At 38.2% G+C, this 23,440-nt stretch overlaps 2 protein-coding genes across 4 annotated transcripts in view; both read right to left on the reverse strand.

Moving 5' to 3' along the window:
• Window positions 1–23,440, reverse strand: part of LOC124132769 (serine/threonine-protein phosphatase PP1-like) — a 103,557-nt gene that overhangs the window by 67,019 nt on the left and 13,098 nt on the right. The window lies entirely within an intron of this gene.
• On the reverse strand, window positions 121–21,596 carry LOC124149300. 2 transcript variants are annotated; one of them, XM_048392442.1, is made up of 16 exons: window positions 21,548–21,596; window positions 14,768–14,849; window positions 12,280–13,035; window positions 11,734–11,872; window positions 11,224–11,360; window positions 9,937–10,309; window positions 8,715–8,783; window positions 8,377–8,430; window positions 7,910–8,094; window positions 6,087–6,366; window positions 5,479–5,579; window positions 5,053–5,102; window positions 4,409–4,502; window positions 2,509–2,573; window positions 1,981–2,061; window positions 121–585 (listed from the first exon to the last, which is right to left on the reverse strand). In XM_048392442.1, exons 2-16 carry the CDS (start codon window positions 14,822–14,824, stop codon window positions 414–416), a joined length of 2,613 nt encoding a protein of 870 aa, XP_048248399.1. In that variant the 5' UTR covers window positions 14,825–14,849; window positions 21,548–21,596; the 3' UTR covers window positions 121–413. The 2 variants fall into 2 exon arrangements, with proteins under 2 accessions (XP_048248399.1, XP_048248400.1); XM_048392443.1 differs by lacking the exons at window positions 121–585; window positions 1,981–2,061; window positions 2,509–2,573; window positions 5,053–5,102; window positions 21,548–21,596 and having other exon boundaries at window positions 14,768–14,860.

The raw sequence follows: 23,440 nt of genomic DNA on the forward strand, positions 1-23,440 counted from the left end.
AATATAGTCAAAAATCTCTTAAAATTAGAAATATTGACCCATAGCATTCATATTCTGCTCTCAAGTTAGAAATGGCATTTACTATCAGTGGCCCAAAGAAGAGCCTAAGTCAGAAGGAATGGGTGCATAGTCAGAAAGAAATGCGAACATGAGTGACTTTTAGTGTAAGCATAGAGTTCGTGAGTTACCCGTTGCAACCCTAGTAAATTCACACATTGTCATACAAAGAAATACTAATGTTACAAAATGACATGTCACTGTGGTTCATGTACATCCATTTACTTTTCTTGTAAAGATAATATATGTGGGTGTTGACATCAGTGTGCAAGCACAATCATCACAACACATCCAGCAAGTCAGTCATCCTGTATAACAGTGGCATTTTAATCCTCCCTGTGTGAACCAAGCCATCATTATTCGTCATCCACAGTGATGTGGACACCCCTCCCTGGAACTTGACTGGCATCAAATTCTGTTGATTTACATTCATAGTTGACTTCTTCATAGGGTTTATTCAGCACATCCATCAGAATATGAATTATAGCTTCCTTTACCCCAACATACATCAGGTAATCTGTGGCAGCTCTGAAGTGTGAAAAAACATATGTTTATGTAAAAACAATTGACTAAGCACCGTAGCTCACAAAGACATCAACACATGTAGGCAACAGTTTGAAATATCAACAAAGCCAGTCATCTAACAGGATTTGTTGTAAGCATTGTCATTCATTCATTGTCATAGAACTATTTAAAGAAAACGCAATGAATATATCCAGAAATTGCAGCCTTACTGAAATATTTGGTTAACACATGTGACATCATTGGAACAAGTATGTGATGTTTCAGTGTCATTGTTTATGTGGTTTCTAAGGAGAAGAGAGACATCAGAAAGGGGCTTCGCACATTGTACCCATGTGGGGAATCGAATCCGGGTCTTCAGCTTGATGAGTGAATGCTTAACCAGTAGGCTGCCCTACCACCCCAAAGGAGAAGATGTTTACTCAGATGACAGATAACCAGTCCATGACATTAACTGGGTACAATGACAGGCATAAATATTTGACCATCTCTTACTGACTTTTGTTATTTGAACATGACAGTCACTGGAACTGTGTACCCCATGAGCAACATTCTATTCTTTTACCTGTCAGTGCCAATTTACTGTTAAGTGTTGGCTTCCATTTTTTCTTTGGTAATCACCTATCAGCACCAATTATCAGTTGGCTTCCCTTGTTAAGTTACCACCTTTGTTATCTTATTACTTTTGTTGTTCTTACAGGTACATACATATACATACGTACGTACGTACGTACGTACGTACGTACGTACGTACGTACCTACATACATACATACATACATACATACATACATACATACATACATACATACATACATACATACATACATACATACATACATACATACATACATACATGTTCTCTGCCTCATAGCATTCATTCACCTGATGAAGGAGTAAGTGTATACTCTGAAACGTTGTGTTCCTCATAATAAAGAAGTTGACATCCATAAATTCTCTTCCTCATGTGTATTGTTGAAAGACATTATAACATAACATATTATGACAGTTTATGTTCCTTATCAATACCTTAATAAGGTTTTTGGTGAGTAAAAGAAAAATAGCTGATCACCTCCATGGACTATAGGAAGATTGTCTGCCCTGAGAGCAGGAACATTAGGGTTTGATCTCCGGCTGCGTCATACCAAAAGACGTTAAAAGATTGCTAACGCAAATTGTGTAACCTTTAATACAGTTTGCTGACTCCGACCCAACTAGTACTTGTTTTAGCCCCTTATTGTCGGGCACCAGACAGGGTAGGAACAAGTACAACCTTTTATCGTCTTTTGGTATGACGTGGCTGAGGGTCGAACCCACGACCCTCTTCTCTCCAGGTGGATGCTCTATCCACTAGACCACGGTGGCGTAAATCATGTGTTTTTTCAACATAAAGGTATTCTTACATCATGTGCTTTTGCGTTAAAAGTTTCAGCTTCTTTTCAACCTTGCACTTGAACAGTCGCATACTTCCTGAGTATATCCTCCTGTATCAACAAAGAAATCCATCATTTCATCATAGTCAACTGTTGGGTAAGTACCCCATGGGACAGAACATAGGTCCATACCAACATATGCTAACCTAATTTATCTGATGGTCAGGTTCGATGACTTGGTTTATTACATGTCAAGTGGAAGTGTCTATATGTCAGTGTGTTTGGCAGTTAACTGCCTGCATTGTTGCTTATTTGATGGCAATATGGGTCATGTGTAGAGTACTTCATCAGAAATTTACATGACATTCCATGAATGAAAACGAAAGCCAATCCTACAATACATTTTTAGTAAATGCAAATAAATGTAACATTAAGCCAATCATGGTATCTGTCTCATTCCTCTGGTATAACCTCAAAACTTAAATATAATGTATGTTATCAGGAATTATTTGAAACAACCTGTTTCACAAAGTGTCATAAAATATTAATATTAAATACCGTGTATCTTTCAGTCTTGTTAATGTCAAAGCTGATATCAAGTACTGAAGCATTTTTTGCTGCATCTGAAACAATAATAAAAGTATGCAAAATATATAGGGAATACACGTTTTGTTATGTAATGAAGTAAGTAGTTAAGCAAATATAAGCAGATATAGCAACACTAATAACATTTCGTTTTAGTTAAAAGCACAAGTTAATTTGGAACGTGTTTAAGTTGTACTTGTGACAACAGGGGCACCACAATTTCCTCATGACTTACCACCATGCACTTTCAGATAAAAATACTGTGTGTGGGAATAAAAGTGGAAAAAACATTTTCATAAACATAAAAAACAATAATCAACAAATCCCTTTCTATTATCATGTGAAATTTCTGCTTAAAGGGAAGTCTTTTTTACGAGTTTCACCATATCACAAGCATGTTTTTATGAACAACTGTCAATACAGGGTGTTCAAAGAAAGGTGAGGGTGTCATTTCCCACTTATGACACCAATCACAAACACATGCAAAGGCAAGACTCGTGACACCTAAATAAATATGGGAACATATGGTACAAGTCAAAAAAAGGAATTGCATGGGACATCATTTTGGTCATTAATGCATTAAAGTTGGAAATGGCTTCCACATGTCTACCATGAAATGTTTTGAAAGCTTGCTGAGGCCTTGAATATTGTAGCCTTGATCAAACATGTTTGAAGCAAGAGTTGTATGGCACTCTTTGAAAAACTTTGTAGAAAGAGCACGCTCAATTGTACCTTAAAAGGCTGTAGCTGTTTGAAAATTGTCAGACATAAAAGCATAGTTGAGTACTAGAAAGTTGACGTCATCCTATTTGTTCTAGTCTTGTGTATACTTTACTGTCACTCTGAATCTTTATGCATAGACCAAAATATAAAACAGATGTACTAGTCTCTTTTATTTCCAGTTCAGTGGAAGGGAATGGCTACTTACATTATTGAACAATTTCAGATCATTGATATACAGGAATCTAAAGTCAAAATTCTTGACTGAATTCCTGTGTTTTTTATTTTGCCAATCCGAGCAGAAGTTCTGATTCATATGCATAAAGAAACAGATGGGCAAGGACCTGAGCACATGGCTACTACAGGAACAGATCCAACAAGAAGGTCCAATTCCAATTAACCTAGTAATTGCATGAACTAAATTATCTAAATAAAAATGGTACAGACGTTACTAGAAGTCAGACAAAACATATACTTAATGCAGTATGCAGTATGACTTCCATGCTCTCACACTGGTTGATTACTTCCTTCTATGTCTACAGTGTTATTCATAGGAAAACAATTCTTATTATGCCACAGTTTCCAAACCTGAATGTACTAAAGTACCTATAATGAATTATTCACTCTTAAAACTATCTGACAGGTTATCTCAATGCATTGTCATAGTATCTTCTTACCTACATGAAATTTCATGTTATTGTAGTTTACCAAGTCTCATTTGGTGATGGAAGTAGTAATGCTTTCTCAGTGGGTGTAACCAAAAACCTTCAGGTGGGTATTTGTTCAATAATCTGTGCACTGTTCTCAACAGAATACAATGACAGATTGAACCCATTTTTATATATCAAAAGAATGGACAGCTTGACTGATATTCCTTTGAAATTGAGGTGGTATCGATTGTAGGAATCAATAAGCTGCCAGAATATATATACATGAGAATATCCCCGAAGACAACATTAGCTCTCCTATTCCACCAGATCCTATAAGGAGTCCCAAATGACAGGGCTGTAAGTTATCATGTACACAATCCTTAAAGCATGGTCTTGCATTGAAGCTCACAAATTTTCATGTAACGTTTTCATGAGCAATGATTGGGAGGATGTTTGTTAAAAATAATATATGAGGCAACTGTCACATTTGAGAAGGTACATACATATTGAGACAGATATCCCTCTGCAAAATTGACTCTTCGGTCTGGTGTTGGGAAGCCGCTGACAAACTCATCATGCCTTTGAAGTTGTTCCTCACTGAAAAACATATCTAAAATGAGTGTTTGTTGTTCAGTGCCCCACTCAGCAATATCAATACTATATTGTGTCTCAACAAGACCAAATAGTGTTTTGATATTATGAGCAAAGTTATCACAGTCATAATGTATGATGTCATAAATTCATCCAGGGTCACAGAGATTTACCACCTGATCCATTGAGTCTCTGGTGTGACAAGCATAGGTTGCTAGGGACTAGTTCTAACACAGTATCCATTAAGTCTCCTGGTGTGACAAGCATAGGTTGCTAGGGACTAGTTCTAACACAGTATCCATTAAGTCTCCTGGTGTGACAAGCATAGGTTGCTAGGGACTAGTTCTAACACAGTATCCATTCAGGACTTCAATTAGTGCTTCGTGTTTTATTGGTACTTCAATAATTCATTGTTTTAGCTTGTTTCGTTTTGGTAAAACCCACAAACACAGGTTAGGAGTAAATCAAACACTATGAGAAGCAACTGGAATAAAAACCCAGTTATTACTATATCTGGATTGAAAGTCATTCCAAGTTATCTGCCAACAAAACTCACGGTGCATCTCTTGCAGCAATTCTCTGCAGGTGTGCCACTACATTTTCTTTCTGTATAAATTTTAGTAAAGAGAAACATCATTAACACAAGTTTAAGAAAACATCTTACTGAGAGTGAATAATACCTTCTTATCAGGTATCTAATGGCAGCAACTGACATGTGCCTCTTACAATTGTTAAGCTAAACTTTCAAATAATGTATTGTGAAATATGAAGGCACCATGGCAAAAACATTTATGAAGGTAATACAAGAGTACTGTTTACTCAGATATAATTTTTAGAATTTTTTTTATTAAAACAAAAGTACATCTGAAATCATCTTTGGTTAATATTTCATACTGAAAACATTAATGGATTTATCATTAAGCAACTGACACAATAATCAGGAAATGTCTTGTTGCAGGTGTTGCATTGGGTTTGGACATACCTTGTGTTCCCATACAGCAGTGTTGATTGGATACTTTGAATCTGAATCTGATTCATCTTCTGTGTCCATTTTGGTGTCATTAGCTGCTTCCATCTCTTTCTCTTAAAATGAAACATGATTGTATGTGAGATGTGGAACCAGTATGCGTAATCCTTGTACAAGTAACAAGCATGTGAATGAACACAAGAATGTTTTTTCTGTGTATGATAAGTATGAAATGGTTAATGTCAGAAGTATACTTATATTAGCTCTCTATCCTTAATTTCCAATGAGTCTGTGAATATATGAAATGTTCAGTACCAATATAGTAATATACTGATATCTCTGTGGTCAGAGATGTCATAAATTTATATCTGATAATAGGTACATGCCACGGTCTCAATGTGACGATCCAAGTGTAATTTAGTTCTTAACTTAAAGAACATGCACATGCTGGCACTTGCACAATGCTAGGCATTATTGGGCTTTGTTTCAGCGTGAAGAGTCAACTGTTTTGAGTAATATGTAATGTTATAGGTATATATCGCAAAAACCTACAAAAGTTCTGAATGCTTTGACATGGTGACCTGCCATAATTATTTTAACTGTACCATCAATAAAGGACAAACCTCCTTCTGTGGACATTGGTATGAGTGTCACATAATGCAGCTCCCACAAGTGGCCTATGCTTAGTACTGGCATGTCTCCTCGGTATTCAGCTGGACGAATGAATGTAGGCTCATTTGCAATTGTTGTAATGATCCTGATGGTCACCTTATAGAGGTCAGCTGTTGCCTGCAGAATGATGTTGTCTCCCCATTCCCCCAACATCTTCATCTTGATGATATAGTCTCTGAATGTTGGATAATGGTTTTTATCCACGAAGTCCTTGAACAGACGCCGCTTGCCCTAAAACATGTTCAGTTAGTGTGAGACTGAGAAATGTTACTGTTCTTCTTTCTTCTTATACTACATGTAATACACATAAAATGAAAAAAAACAACAACAAAAAAACATGACTCAATGTTGTGTTGTATAGTCATCTAAGTTCAAAGCTAAAATGGTACAAAATCTCTACAAGTGACAAACCTCACATTGTCAGAAGATACCATTTTGCATGACCCCCATGGGGAAGTACTGGTACTTGCATCTTTATGTTAAATGCAACATGCATAGATAATGAATTGAAATTGTGCAATTCATCAGGTTCCATGAATTTGTTCAAGTGTTTTTATGTTTGCCCAAAATTGGAAAAAGTGAAAATTCAAGATGAGCTAATGAAAAAACAGTTTTCACTGGCTTGCTGTATAAGTGCATTTACCTTAAATGCAAAGTTTAGTCCCATTTCACCTCATCCCAATCTATATGCCTTTCAAAATTTACTTGAACCTATTTATTGGGGTAAACATAAAGTATCAGAAATTATTCATACAGCCCAACTGAATAAAAAGTCAGTGGTTTATACTGTAACCTAAAAGAGCCACTTTGCATAATAATTTTCGACTTGCTCATTTAGAAATGTGTATACAGCCTTTCTGTACAAAATTTCAGCCATCACATTTTTTAAATGCCTTTTAAGGTCCTGATAACACTTTATGAGGTCAAAAGTAAAACAAATATTATAATGTAATATAAATGAGCTGCGGAAGTATGAAACCTATTAGAACTGTACATGTACATATGTGGCAGATAAAAGTGAATATTCAGCTTATTTTACACACCTTATCTGACAACTGTCATGCAATTTTGAAACTTAAATTCTCAATATTAAGAGGTGTCTCATAATATATCCAAAACATTTGAAAGTAATATACCCTACTAAACAGGCTGACCTGAGGGATGTTTCCTTCATTGGGACAACCATTCGTTTATCTTGTTTTAAATAAAGAAGTTTAATCAATGTCAAGGGCATCACCAATAGAGCCCCATGACTCTCTAGCTCACATAACGTAAGAGGAATTAATGAAAATATATTTGATGGAAAGGTTGAGAGCAAATTGTCATTGACATATTTAACATAAGATCCAAAATATGTGAGTACTTTTCAGAGACAATAATAATTAATACTATTCAGGCAAACCTTTGCTTCATAAGCTTTGAGGTTTCGTCCTGTAAGCCAAAATTTCAGTAACACAAAAAAAGATATGTGGAATTCATTACTGGATAAAAATTGAAATTCACCAAATCAAATGTACTGCCGTTATTGTAAAAAACATTCTTACTGCATATCAATGTTCATAATGATAACAAATATAAACTTTTTAAATCCATTGAGGTGTAATAATCTGAACAAACTTGCATGCCAAATTTTCAGCTGGTCCACTGATTCTTAGAATAACATGATTCCAAACAAATAGGACATGGCTTCAGCCCAATTAGGCTTTCACATTTTATTCACTATATCAAATTCCTACCCTAAGAAAATTGAAAGTATGCATTATTGTTTACTTACCTGCACATATTGCACAACCTTTTCTCGCAGATGTTTATGGCTGATTATGTCAATGTCATGTATTTGAAGCTGTTGAGCCAATGCAATAAACATGCAGTTACCAGCCCCTTCATTGTCCACAATGTCAAGGTCATAGAATGAGGCCTCCATCTCCAGTTCTTTCATAGTTGGTGTCTTCTTGCGTCCTGCATAGACACATTATATAAGTAACACAAATTGACCTGTAATATATCTCTTAGTATATTGTTTTTATGGAAACAACTGTAATGTTCTGCAATACATGTACTGATGTAGTATTTTTCAGCTGAGACAATGAACCATTTCAGATGTGCATGATATACAGGAAGACATATGAGTAACTGACACAACATCATATGGAGAATTTGTGTACTCCTTCCAACAGATATAATAATGCATCTAGGATTGATCAGTCTTGTTGATCGTACCCATCTGTATTCAGATATTACCTTTTGTTTCTGCATTGTCTCTCCTCTTGGTTTGAGCCTGTTGTTCTCCCTTTCCTTAAAAGTACAAACATACATCACCAAGTGCAAGCATACATCACCAAGTGCAAGCATATACCTTCAGGATAAAGTAATGCTTTACATTCATTTTTTTTTTAAAACATTTATTCCGTTGAAGTGTTCAATATGTGTAAATGTACTCTGAAAGGTGGAAAATTTGTACAAGTATTGATTACCCTTCTTATTGTGCATGCATGCATGCAAGTATTCATGCATATGCCTAATGTTTTGGAGACTAACCGTTCCAGAAGATTCCTATGAGGTGTTTCAAATTGTAATACCTTTTTCATCCTGTGTTTTTCCCCTTTTGAGTGGCTTTCTACCCTCTTCTCTTGCATCTGGCCGAGCATCTGTTAGAAAAATATATGAAAATTATCACATTTATGCCTTCTTCTGCACATACCAACATATCACAGAGCAACCAATTTAACTGGTTAAGGAACTGAACTGAACTGAAAATCATCAAATGCTTCAACCATTGACTGCAGTTTGATTCCAGACCCTTGATCAGTTGTGTTTTGTATACCACCTAACCTCCTGTGTCAATGTTAGCTTTCGTTCCAAGAAGACAAACCAATGAATGTCCCTTGTAAGTAATGTATAATATCACAGGAAGTATCATATACTACATTAATCCTAAGATTTTAGTACAAATGACATAACAATTAATGACTACACCAAATTATTTCAATACCTTGCAAAGTCGTGAATTAGTAATGGCATGTAATTACATTTGCTATGATCCATATAATACTTTCAAAATTCTGAACCATAAAAAACATTAATTAATGTATGTTCCTGATTTTAAATATGATGTTGTTCCTTCTCTTTTAATTAACACTGCAGTATTAGCAACATCCACACTGTCTGGGTACCATGTCATAGAATAAACCAAGTTACCCGATCACCTGGTCAAATTAGTCACCTCAAGCATGTATTGCTGGAGACCTTTTTCAACCTGCAGTAGCAACATGAGTTGTATCATCTTTGATAACTGTTCTAATTAGCTGTCCAACTTGGTATTTTCTTAGAAATGCAAAATATAAAAGTCTACCAAAGAAACTGAATAGCAGAATAACAGAACCTGCCTGATGTTGTCTAAAGTTTCATGAAGAAATACGCAATGGTTTATGAATTGTGCTCTGGAAACAAACCCCACCCTCATTTGAACCAACTTGTTGCCATGAAAATGCAAATGAAATATTATAAACATTCCAGCATGGGAAAAGGCACCAATTGTGAGGGTCCATGAGGAAATATTGAATGCTCTTGATACAAAATGTGACAGATGGACACACTGATCTCGTTTCTGTATCTCCAACTGCACTTACTCTGGGTGGAGGAAATGATAAAAACAGCAAATACATTACAAACATCATGTCTTTACAGTCCACCAAGATAGATGATGTCATCTATTCTGTAAGAACTATTTTATTTAAAATACATTATTAAACATACTTGCTAATTACATAATATTCATAAACTACTACTGGAAATATGTACCTTCATATGTCCTCATTCTTCTCCTCTTCTCTTCTTTTCTTGTCCGAGAAGTAATGTCACACACCTGCTCCCACTGCACATGCTTGTTCGGATAGGCAACCTTGAATTGGGAGTTCTGGGAATCTATTTCGACAATAGTTCCTTCCTTGCATTTTTTCATCCCTTTTTTTGGCCCACCTCGTTTGACTCTGGTATCTTTTCCATGAACCCTCACCAGAACTTCATCCCCTATCTTGTACACTGATGTGTCCTTGTTTTCGTGGTGTTTTTTAATCATTTCTGATGATTTGGTCAGTGACGCCTGCAGCACATTTTTCCTGAGGTTTGTGATTGCTTCTATTCTCTCATTAATGCCATATTCGTCTCCAGTATCCTAAAGAATAATAAAGTATTACATTTACCATGTTTTTATATCCACATATCTAACATAAACGTCAAATAATATCACTTCCACTTCACATGTAGTTTTACCTCATATTCTAAACATATCATTACTTCTAATATCTTGCAATTGAAATAGTTCTATGTACATGTCTCTACTTGTCACATCTCCTGTCATTATTGCACAGGTTTACTGGACCCGATGACAGTTATTATCCCCTGCACCTACAAATTTGTCTTTTTATTTTGTACAAAGTTTTGAAATTTTGACTTAGTCTCTGAACTGAATGGAAGCAGTGGGGTTTACCAGAGCAGAACCCGAAAACTGTTCAAGATATCTTCATGAAACTGTGTACAATATCAGTCTATGGCTATTATAGAGTCTTTTTTCTTTAAAAAACTTCAAAATATGATTTATTTTCCTTTTCTAATTAAATGACACACCAGTAGACACTGCAACAAAATCCATAAAAGCATTAATTGTAGATGTATTAGAAATTCACCAGGTTTTGAGGTGTCAGCATGCTTACAACTTTTGTACCTTATCTGTACCGTGTACCTTACTCTGGTAACTACATGTACCTATAAAGGGCTGCAACAATACCTGCCTGAAAACAATGCTCTACAATACCAGGCATGATATCTAAATATTCTTAGCTTACACAAACTTGAAGATGATTATAACCTTTGTTTATCATTAAAGTTTTACTAAGGCAGATGTACAAAGTTTATGGAGATGTTATATTAGCTCTTGTATTCAACCTCTTCTACAAGGAGGTGAGACAAACTGATAATTTACAATGTCACATTTGATTGCCCATATCATTGTATTTAAAACTAGACAATGGGCGGGGTATATAGATGAGTTTGTCTCTTGTTATGCGTAATGACATAAATCCTCCATACCTCATCACTCTCTGCAGATAGTTCGCACTGCTCATCTTCTTCAGAGCAAGAGTACGCATCAACTGTATTTCCAGCTCTCAACAAATTCTTGAAGTGTACTGGAGGGCAGCCCAGCATGGCCTTGTATGGTGAACAACCTGTTAACATAGGAATTATGTTTAAATACAAGCCTGTGTTTCTCATGTCTTCTTCAACAATAAATGTCACAACTGCACTGTGGCAATATTGATATTTCCAGAGTTCTATAAATTTGCAGTAGCCTGAAGGGTGCATGCAACTATATTTTGGTCAATACCTGGTCAACTATGAAACTGTTGTACCTTCTGTTATGAGCCATCATCATTTAACTGTGTCATAATGGTTATTTGTTGGTCAGTGCGTAAAATAAATTCAATGTCACACATCCACATTTACCATGCTTACAGTCTGAAAAGTATATGCTTACATTATGTGCTTCACACTTTGTGACATATGCCCACATTAAATTAAAGCTATATATTCAAACTTTACCAAGTGCAGAATGAATGCTTTCATTGTGTATTCTAGCATATGCTGGCAACTTTTCCACCCAGTTGAAGTTTTCTCCATCACCATGTTTGCTGTGATCAAATTCCAGATGGCTTTTCCAATCCCGGTGTGATCGTTCACTCTGAAATAAATTAACATCTAAATAGTAAACAGATTAGGCAGGCACAAAAAGTGTGCACAAGTGTTATACCATGTATATGAAATATATGAAATATATGAAATATATAACAAAAACAGTTTCCATAATCATAAGAAGCCTTTTCTAAAAGCTGGGTCCACTTAATGATTCCATCAATATCATAAGCATGTGTTATGAATCAACATAAAATAGTGATAGTAGCAGGTGTTCACGAAGGTTAGTGTATCCTGCCCCACCGGTGTCATCTGTCACACACATGCAAGTGTGGCTCTGCCCTAAAGATGACATGTTCCAAATAACATCAACATTAATGTTCTTACTATTAAGTATCTACATCTATTACCTCAACATTTATAGTGTGCATGTTTTGATTGAAATTTGTCACCCACCTTTCCCTGAGATTGTGGATGGTGAGCCCGACTTCGGACAATCTTCGTTCCCATTTCTATGCAGAGTTGGTTGACTGCTCCCTTAAACTCGGAGCCTTGATCGCACTGTAAGATTCTTGGATTTCCCCATCCATACTCAAAGTAGATTTTGTTGAGTTCCAATGCCACTGAACAGGCTCTTTTGTTGGAAAGAGGCCGAAGCCACAAGAATCTTGTGAAAACATCAATAACAGACAAGATGTAAATGAATGTTTCACCATCATTTTCTGCAGGCATTCCAGTTAGTTCCACAAGGTCAACCTGATGTCGCCCCATTGGTGTTCTTGAAATAACCGGTTTTAGTTTGGCAGCATTAACAAATTTAGGATGTAACAGTTGCCTGTCATCTTGCCTGTCTATAAAGTCTTGTATGGCTTCCTGAGAAATGCCAGCATAATACTGGTTTATCAATGTTCTTATTTTCTTTGCTCCAGAACCCCGCAACTCAGTGTAAAATTTGCAGATGACATTATCAAGTTCTGACTTTGATATCACTATTTTCCTGTCCCCATCAATAATCTCCAATCTATATTCTCCTTGGACAGGGTTGTGAATTTCTGTCAAAGATAAATTGAACTTCTGTATTTTCTGGCAGACATGGTAAAACTTGACAGTCTTGCTATCCTTGGGAATGTCACCTCCTTCAAGTTTTAATCTAAGGCAGTCGTAATTCTCCTTTGAAATCACACCAATACTTCTTTTTCTTGAACATTTTACCTGAAATGCATTAAAAGCAAACCTATTACATCATGTTCAACTGTATGTCATACATGATGTCCATAATCATATTTACCAGGCTTTTCTTTCATATTACTAAATTTATTGACTATGTGCATTAGTCATCCTACAAAAACACATTACCAAAGATACAGAAACTCACCCTCATTGGGCAATGTACATGTCACATGTTAGGCTGAGCCAGAGAAGAGAAATAGTACATGATTTGTTCAAAACACATACTGTAATTCCCAATAAGTACTCGAGTGTTCATTGAGATTTTGTGATAACGTTCTTCAACATGTCCTCATATTTGGTTGCTGATGCTGACAAAAGAATGATGACTAACAATCTATTTTCCACAATCATATTTCTAGGATTCAAGGAAAATTCAAATAAACAGACACTCAGAACTATTTCTTTCTTATTGATTGTGAATGTGGTACATGGTGCTAGTCTTAAAATAAACTGCATATAGAGTAACTGTTTTCATAATGAATGCCATATCAGCCTTTCAAATCACAAGATTCACTGAAATGTGTTCATATTGTAATATATATGGTAAATAAAGACAATCAGGCAATGTAAACACGTAACCCTTAATTCTATGCATTATTTCAGTTTTTCAGAATACCAGGTTATCCTAATGATTGTAAAGAAAGAAAGGAAAACCTTCCCATAATCACATCTTGGAAAAGAACTTTTCAAAATGTTTACTACTTGCAGAAATGGCCCCTATTTTAGTGTCAAGTATTCATACTTAAAACACTAGATTACGGTATACAGAACTGTATAGAATGTCATGCTCACTATAAAAAGTACACATCATAGGCTCATGGTAATGGGAAAATCATAAAAATTAACAAGTTATTTAGCATAGGTTGTAGAAGTAGAAGGACCCTCAATATACAAGAACAGATTGTCATGTAGGGAAATGTCTGAGTAGGGAAATGTCAGTGTTGGGAACTGTCTGTGTGGGGAAATGTCCATGTGGTTTGTAGCTAATTACATGCAGAATGTGTTATGTAGATCAGTAGCAGACACACAGCCTAACCCCAGGGTGAGCTAATGATTATCTTCTAAGATTCCTCTTTAGTTTGTGTCTTTATTTGGGTATACATACTCACAGTATGGTATAATGGACAGATTGTCACACCATGAAGTTATCACCACATCATACAAAGGCTAAGCAATATTACTTCAGAAAAATAGATGAACATGAGATGTATGAGTACCTGTTCTGTTCTAATGATTATTGAACAAACTAATTATACCATTCTTAACAAACATATCAAGATGTCATCATGACACAATAGTTCAGCTATTGCCGAATTTTAAATATTGCTGTGTACGAAGTAGTTACATGAAACAATTAAGTTATCACTTTTCTTCAGACTAAGAAATAAAGGCCTGGTTCCACCATGCACTTTGCATTACTTGTTTTAGTTACAATGCATGTCAGTTCTAATAATATTGAACTTACAAACTGGTGGGAACTGAAGTAAATGATGTACTGACAGTAATCATTACAAGGCCTTACAAAATGGAAAGGAATATATTTTATTCTGGACCTACAAATCCTATCTTACAATAATGACCAAAACATTAGATATCTAATGTAAGTAGAACTTGTAAACATAAGTACCTAATCAAATTAACTTTGATCTAAACAAAGAGTTAAAAAAAGTAACATATACATATCATTGTATGAATTCATAGTGTTGGTACTTACTCTTGCCATTGGTTGGGATGTACTGGACTCTGTCTGTTTCCTCAAATCATCTGACATTCTGACAGATATTCAGGAATCTCATCTGCAAACAAATGATACTACATGAAACTAGTTTTCCTAAATTGTTGACAATTGTTGAATATGTGTGCTTTGTGTTTTTTGCCCAGACCCAGGGAGAACATTTGTAATGTGATCGCCATTTATCAGTTGCTGGGGTCCCCATCCTGCCATAGTCTCTGGCAGTACCTCTCTTCAGTGTGGACATATCAGTATGAAGTATACAAGTCTTATGAATATTGGTTTTTACAATCTGCCAGCTCTCTGTGTTAATGAGATCAAAAGCATGTTGTGTATTGAATGAAAGAACACATTGCCCCCATTGCACCATACAAACATAAAGGGGTCGAAATATACAGGTATCTGTGTGAGAAGGAGGTAGAGGACCTTAATTATCAACCTTAGGTATGGGTAATTTATAATGTGATTGAGGTTAGGACCGTATTTAGATGAGCCCCCCCCCACCCCACCCCCCACACACTTTATGTGCATTTATTATGTCCCCAATATATACAGATTGCATTTTCAGTCCTATGAATATTTGTTTTTAAAAACTGTTCATTTATAAATAGCAAACACTCTGTTCAGTAAACTTAATACAATCTTGATGTACCAAGATAAGTTATATCAAACTAGAAATGATGCAGTTGTTTAATTTACCCCTGCTATCCATTATTACATTACTATGTGTGACTACATATTGACTGTTAGTGTAATACTGACTCTTATGACATAATGACATGCATAAAATATATAAACTGTATAGTGAGCAAGGTTAAGAATTTTTGGATGAACAACTTTTTTCTTACAATTAAGAGCGACGTTTCAGTGTAGGTTCTAACACCGTTATCAATCAAATAATATCACTTGCTGGATACAGCAATAAAAAGTAAAGAACCCCTTAATCCACAGATCATATCGAAAAGAAATTTGGACTAGTATTTGAACAGTTTCATTTTCATTACTAATTTTTTACAATAAAAGACAATTATTTCTCTACATAATGTGACCCCCTAAATTGTTCTACAAATCCTTCAAATAGAAACAATTTGAAACATTGGAAAATATGATACTTTCATATTTTTGTAACAAATGAAGAATACAGGTCCAAATTGCGAAACCGCATTTTACTTCTATCCCATGAACATGGTGCTGCAAATACTCAGGTTTGGAGGTCTTCTCTTTAAGACTTTCAAAATATGTATTATTACCAAAACAAGAATTATTTGATATGAGGAAGTATCATACATGGCAATTATCACTGCTAATTACCAGAGATGTGTCAATCATTAAAGATATGCTGAAACGTTTGTGCCTAAAGCAATGATATTACTAACCTGCAATGTTTAACTGTCATCAGGACAGATAATTGTAGCGCCAATCCAACAGAGAAATATAACAAGGAGATATGATTCAATGTTACACACATGGATTGTTGATACAGACTAGTACCTGGCACAGTTGAAAAGTCATTCACATTCCATAAACAACCACATACAACAATCTTATATTCTTAGCTGCTAACTTCAGGAAGCGATGGTCATTGGCCTTTTCAATGAAACAAGTGTTTTCATTGGCTAATTCATCATGATTGACAGAAACGAGGAATGAACAGTACCAGATCAGTGACCATAAACCATGGTCCTGAGGATTGCATAATATTGCATCCTACATACACCAACATGCCAGCTCTCTGTATTAATTAGATCAAAAGCATGTTGTGTATTGAACGAAAGAACACATTGCCCCCATGTGAGAGCACCATGCAAACATAAAGGGGTGGAAATATACAGGTATCTGTGTGAGAAGGAGGTAGAGGACCTTAATTATCAACCTGGTTAGGACCATATTTAGATGAGACCCTCCCCCCCCCACCCCCCACCCCCCAACCACACACACACACACATTTTATGTGCATTTATTTTGTCCCCAATATATACAGATTGCATTTTCATGGACATTTATAACATATAACAAATGAAATATTTAACCTTTTTATTCAAAATAATACAGAACCATGTCATTTATGTTGTACGTACCCACTCCCCCAAATATACTTGTGATAAATTTTGGTGACCCCCTACATGTTGTCATTAAAACGCCCCTCCCCAACCCCATCCTTTATTTGCTGTGTAATTTCTTCATGATCACCCCCCCAATAAATATATAAATTACCAGTCCTTATGATATTCTACAATATTCTGCAATGACATGCAAGATATAAAGTCGTGTTTTTAATCACATTTTTAAATCTAAATATATTTGAACCAAGTCTGTCAGGATTTGACAAAATTGGTAAATAGTGAAAAGGAAGTAACTTTTTCATGTGTCATATTCACAAATGCATTTATAATGGCATTTATTTATTTTTCAAATTTAAAGTTTATTTCTATTTCTACATTTACCCTGTAGTTTTGAATATAAGAATTTAGAGAAACCACACGAAATAAGGCATAATATATTCATGTAAAGATAAAAAGATACTTTCCACAATAATTAACATGAAAAAGTTATTTCATAATTTCTAGTTCTGAGTGAGTAATTAGCATGTAATGTTATACTTAATGTTAACTGCCTCACAATTAAGTTCTCTACTAGGAAGTTATTCTTGGTGCAGACACTTAGCATACTACTACACAATGTGTTTTCACCCAATACTGACAGAACATAATAGCACAGGAAACAGGTATTCCAGGTTGGGTATCAAGCAGTCTATGCTGGTCATGTAACTTTATTTCTGTAACTTTCTTTCCTGTAACATTTCTTCCTACAATCAGGGTAAGATCTAATAATACCTCCACTGACAAATTACAGGTTATGATAGGGTGGGGGGTGTACATGAAGTACGAAATCAGACTACCAGTTGTTGGACTTTCATTTTGTGGAAGACTCAGTGGGTTAGATCGCTGACTCTGTGCTTGCGATAAGGTGGCTCACTCTGGGTGTAATACTCTGCAAAAAATATCACCAGACTACATGCATAAAAGATGTACATGCACAATTAATAAAAAAATCAATCTGTCGGAGAAATTGGGACAAAGAAACATCATACACAAGAGAATTGAACCCCCCTCTATCTAAACCAGTGGATGGATTGTAAAAGAGTAGGGGATCCATTCTAATATGTGGTTGATGTCATCCTCTGCTACACTGCCAACTTTGATATTAATAGAGCCAAGGTTCAACCACGCAGATAAAGCAAATGGAGCATGTCTTTCAGATATAAAGGTTGCTCTATCCTCATATATAGTTTAATAAAGTATAGTTTAACCTGAACCATTATAAGGCACAAGGACAATTGCGTTTAATATCCATTGAGTCTGCAGTAAATCCATAATCAAACAAAGAAATAACTAACATTAAAACTTTTAGTTTTAATATTAATTTCCTTCAATTTAATTACATCACATGGAGAACTAAACATAGACATGTACAATGACTGTCCAGCTTGATGCTGCCCATTTTTTCTGAAATGGGAGAGAGAGTGAATGAAATTGTTCAGCCAAGATGGGGTTTTGCATGGTCAAAGGGATCAGGAGGGGCCTATGCAACAGCCCATGACTGCCTGGGGGGTCCAGGGAGGGGCCACCCCATCATTGTAGACTTAAGACTTTCAGCAGGTTTAAGGGCTCCTAAAGCTGCCCTTAAACCTGCTGAAAGTCTTAAGTCTACACAAGCTCTTTAAAAAAAGACAGAGAGAAAAAGAATTTTGATTTGATTTTTGACCAGTTTCCTAGGGTGCCTTGGGCTGTTTGAAGCTCACCTGGCAAGCTGGAAGAACCTCTGAGGTGTACACTGGCTGTTGTCTTGACGCGTCGAGGAAGCCGCCCATTTTTTCTGAAATGGGAGAGAGAGTGAATGAAATTGTTCAGCCAAGATGGGGTTTTGCATGGTCAAAGGGATCAGGAGGGGCCTATGCAACAGCCCATGACTGCCTGGGGGGTCCAGGGAGGGGCCACCCCATCATTGTAGACTTAAGACTTTCAGCAGGTTTAAGGGCTCCTATAGCTGCCCTTAAACCTGCTGAAAGTCTTAAGTCTACACAAGCTCTTTAAAAAAAGACAGAGAGAAAAAGAATTTTGATTTGATTTTTGACCAGTTTCCTAGGGTGCCTTGGGCTGTTTGAAGCTCACCTGGCAAGCTGGAAGAACCTCTGAGGTGCACACTGGCTGTTGTCTTGACGCGCCGAGGAAGCCGCCCATTTTTTCTGAAATGGGAGAGAGAGTGAATGAAATTGTTCAGCCAAGATGGGGTTTTGCATGGTCAAAGGGATCAGGAGGGGCCTATGCAACAGCCCATGACTGCCTGGGGGGTCCAGGGAGGGGCCACCCCATCATTGTAGACTTAAGACTTTCAGCAGGTTTAAGGGCTCCTATAGCTGCCCTTAAACCTGCTGAAAGTCTTAAGTCTACACAAGCTCTTTAAAAAAAGACAGAGAGAAAAAGAATTTTGATTTGATTTTTGACCAGTTTCCTAGGGTGCCTTGGGCTGTTTGAAGCTCACCTGGCAAGCTGGAAGAACCTCTGAGGTGTACACTGGCTGTTGTCTTGACGCGTCGAGGAAGCCGCCCATTTTTTCTGAAATGGGAGAGAGAGTGAATGAAATTGTTCAGCCAAGATGGGGTTTTGCATGGTCAAAGGGATCAGGAGGGGCCTATGCAACAGCCCATGACTGCCTGGGGGGTCCAGGGAGGGGCCACCCCATCATTGTAGACTTAAGACTTTCAGCAGGTTTAAGGGCTCCTAAAGCTGCCCTTAAACCTGCTGAAAGTCTTAAGTCTACACAAGCTCTTTAAAAAAAGACAGAGAGAAAAAGAATTTTGATTTGATTTTTGACCAGTTTCCTAGGGTGCCTTGGGCTGTTTGAAGCTCACCTGGCAAGCTGGAAGAACCTCTGAGGTGCACACTGGCTGTTGTCTTGACGCGCTGAGGAAGCCGCCCATTTTTTCTGAAATGGGAGAGAGAGTGAATGAAATTGTTCAGCCAAGATGGGGTTTTGCATGGTCAAAGGGATCAGGAGGGGCCTATGCAACAGCCCATGACTGCCTGGGGGGTCCAGGGAGGGGCCACCCCATCATTGTAGACTTAAGACTTTCAGCAGGTTTAAGGGCTCCTATAGCTGCCCTTAAACCTGCTGAAAGTCTTAAGTCTACACAAGCTCTTTAAAAAAAGACAGAGAGAAAAAGAATTTTGATTTGATTTTTGACCAGTTTCCAAGGGTGCCTTGGGCTGTTTGAAGCTCACCTGGCAAGCTGGAAGAACCTCTGAGGTGTACACTGGCTGTTGTCTTGACGCGTCGAGGAAGCCGCCCATTTTTTCTGAAATGGGAGAGAGAGTGAATGAAATTGTTCAGCCAAGATGGGGTTTTGCATGGTCAAAGGGATCAGGAGGGGCCTATGCAACAGCCCATGACTGCCTGGGGGGTCCAGGGAGGGGCCACCCCATCATTGTAGACTTAAGACTTTCAGCAGGTTTAAGGGCTCCTATAGCTGCCCTTAAACCTGCTGAAAGTCTTAAGTCTACACAAGCTCTTTAAAAAAAGACAGAGAGAAAAAGAATTTTGATTTGATTTTTGACCAGTTTCCTAGGGTGCCTTGGGCTGTTTGAAGCTCACCTGGCAAGCTGGAAGAACCTCTGAGGTGCACACTGGCTGTTGTCTTGACGCGCCGAGGAAGCCGCCCATTTTTTCTGAAATGGGAGAGAGAGTGAATGAAATTGTTCAGCCAAGATGGGGTTTTGCATGGTCAAAGGGATCAGGAGGGGCCTATGCAACAGCCCATGACTGCCTGGGGGGTCCAGGGAGGGGCCACCCCATCATTGTAGACTTAAGACTTTCAGCAGGTTTAAGGGCTCCTATAGCTGCCCTTAAACCTGCTGAAAGTCTTAAGTCTACACAAGCTCTTTAAAAAAAGACAGAGAGAAAAAGAATTTTGATTTGATTTTTGACCAGTTTCCTAGGGTGCCTTGGGCTGTTTGAAGCTCACCTGGCAAGCTGGAAGAACCTCTGAGGTGTACACTGGCTGTTGTCTTGACGCGTCGAGGAAGCCGCCCATTTTTTCTGAAATGGGAGAGAGAGTGAATGAAATTGTTCAGCCAAGATGGGGTTTTGCATGGTCAAAGGGATCAGGAGGGTCCTATGCAACAGCCCATGACTGCCTGGGGGGTCCAGGGAGGGGCCACCCCATCATTGTAGACTTAAGACTTTCAGCAGGTTTAAGGGCTCCTATAGCTGCCCTTAAACCTGCTGAAAGTCTTAAGTCTACACAAGCTCTTTAAAAAAAGACAGAGAGAAAAAGAATTTTGATTTGATTTTTGACCAGTTTCCTAGGGTGCCTTGGGCTGTTTGAAGCTCACCTGGCAAGCTGGAAGAACCTCTGAGGTGTACACTGGCTGTTGTCTTGACGCGTCGAGGAAGCCGCCCATTTTTTCTGAAATGGGAGAGAGAGTGAATGAAATTGTTCAGCCAAGATGGGGTTTTGCATGGTCAAAGGGATCAGGAGGGGCCTATGCAACAGCCCATGACTGCCTGGGGGGTCCAGGGAGGGGCCACCCCATCATTGTAGACTTAAGACTTTCAGCAGGTTTAAGGGCTCCTATAGCTGCCCTTAAACCTGCTGAAAGTCTTAAGTCTACACAAGCTCTTTAAAAAAAGACAGAGAGAAAAAGAATTTTGATTTGATTTTTGACCAGTTTCCTAGGGTGCCTTGGGCTGTTTGAAGCTCACCTGGCAAGCTGGAAGAACCTCTGAGGTGCACACTGGCTGTTGTCTTGACGCGTCGAGGAAGCCGCCCATTTTTTCTGAAATGGGAGAGAGAGTGAATGAAATTGTTCAGCCAAGATGGGGTTTTGCATGGTCAAAGGGATCAGGAGGGGCCTATGCAACAGCCCATGACTGCCTGGGGGGTCCAGGGAGGGGCCACCCCATCATTGTAGACTTAAGACTTTCAGCAGGTTTAAGGGCTCCTATAGCTGCCCTTAAACCTGCTGAAAGTCTTAAGTCTACACAAGCTCTTTAAAAAAAGACAGAGAGAAAAAGAATTTTGATTTGATTTTTGACCAGTTTCCTAGGGTGCCTTGGGCTGTTTGAAGCTCACCTGGCAAGCTGGAAGAACCTCTGAGGTGCACACTGGCTGTTGTCTTGACGCGTCGAGGAAGCCGCCCATTTTTTCTGAAATGGGAGAGAGAGTGAATGAAATTGTTCAGCCAAGATGGGGTTTTGCATGGTCAAAGGGATCAGGAGGGGCCTATGCAACAGCCCATGACTGCCTGGGGGGTCCAGGGAGGGGCCACCCCATCATTGTAGACTTAAGACTTTCAGCAGGTTTAAGGGCTCCTATAGCTGCCCTTAAACCTGCTGAAAGTCTTAAGTCTACACAAGCTCTTTAAAAAAAGACAGAGAGAAAAAGAATTTTGATTTGATTTTTGACCAGTTTCCTAGGGTGCCTTGGGCTGTTTGAAGCTCACCTGGCAAGCTGGAAGAACCTCTGAGGTGCACACTGGCTGTTGTCTTGACGCGCCGAGGAAGCCGCCCATTTTTTCTGAAATGGGAGAGAGAGTGAATGAAATTGTTCAGCCAAGATGGGGTTTTGCATGGTCAAAGGGATCAGGAGGGGCCTATGCAACAGCCCATGACTGCCTGGGGGGTCCAGGGAGGGGCCACCCCATCATTGTAGACTTAAGACTTTCAGCAGGTTTAAGGGCTCCTATAGCTGCCCTTAAACCTGCTGAAAGTCTTAAGTCTACACAAGCTCTTTAAAAAAAGACAGAGAGAAAAAGAATTTTGATTTGATTTTTGACCAGTTTCCTAGGGTGCCTTGGGCTGTTTGAAGCTCACCTGGCAAGCTGGAAGAACCTCTGAGGTGTACACTGGCTGTTGTCTTGACGCGTCGAGGAAGCCGCCCATTTTTTCTGAAATGGGAGAGAGAGTGAATGAAATTGTTCAGCCAAGATGGGGTTTTGCATGGTCAAAGGGATCAGGAGGGGCCTATGCAACAGCCCATGACTGCCTGGGGGGTCCAGGGAGGGGCCACCCCATCATTGTAGACTTAAGACTTTCAGCAGGTTTAAGGGCTCCTAAAGCTGCCCTTAAACCTGCTGAAAGTCTTAAGTCTACACAAGCTCTTTAAAAAAAGACAGAGAGAAAAAGAATTTTGATTTGATTTTTGACCAGTTTCCTAGGGTGCCTTGGGCTGTTTGAAGCTCACCTGGCAAGCTGGAAGAACCTCTGAGGTGTACACTGGCTGTTGTCTTGACGCGTCGAGGAAGCCGCCCATTTTTTCTGAAATGGGAGAGAGAGTGAATGAAATTGTTCAGCCAAGATGGGGTTTTGCATGGTCAAAGGGATCAGGAGGGGCCTATGCAACAGCCCATGACTGCCTGGGGGGTCCAGGGAGGGGCCACCCCATCATTGTAGACTTAAGACTTTCAGCAGGTTTAAGGGCTCCTATAGCTGCCCTTAAACCTGCTGAAAGTCTTAAGTCTATACAAGCTCTTTAAAAAAAGACAGAGAGAAAAAGAATTTTGATTTGATTTTTGACCAGTTTCCTAGGGTGCCTTGGGCTGTTTGAAGCTCACCTGGCAAGCTGGAAGAACCTCTGAGGTGCACACTGGCTGTTGT

Source organism: Haliotis rufescens, unplaced genomic scaffold (assembly GCF_023055435.1).
Source record: "Haliotis rufescens isolate VD_foot unplaced genomic scaffold, xgHalRufe1.0.p SCAF_11, whole genome shotgun sequence".
NCBI classification, from domain to species: Eukaryota; Metazoa; Mollusca; class Gastropoda; order Lepetellida; family Haliotidae; genus Haliotis; species Haliotis rufescens.

What these genes read in the sequence shown, in the direction of transcription:
- LOC124149300 (XM_048392442.1), bottom strand. Translation starts at nt 14,824, where the DNA reads ATGTCAGATGATTTGAGGAAACAGACAGAGTCCAGTACATCCCAACCA. An exon ending in AGGGATATCTGTCTCAATAT is followed by an intron (nt 2,574 to 4,408) that starts GTATGTACCTTC and finishes TTATTGTTTCAG; the next exon opens with ATGCAGCAAAAAATGCTTCA. An exon ending in TTAACGCAAAAGCACATGAT is followed by an intron (nt 586 to 1,980) that starts GTAAGAATACCT and finishes TTCACACTTCAG; the next exon opens with AGCTGCCACAGATTACCTGA.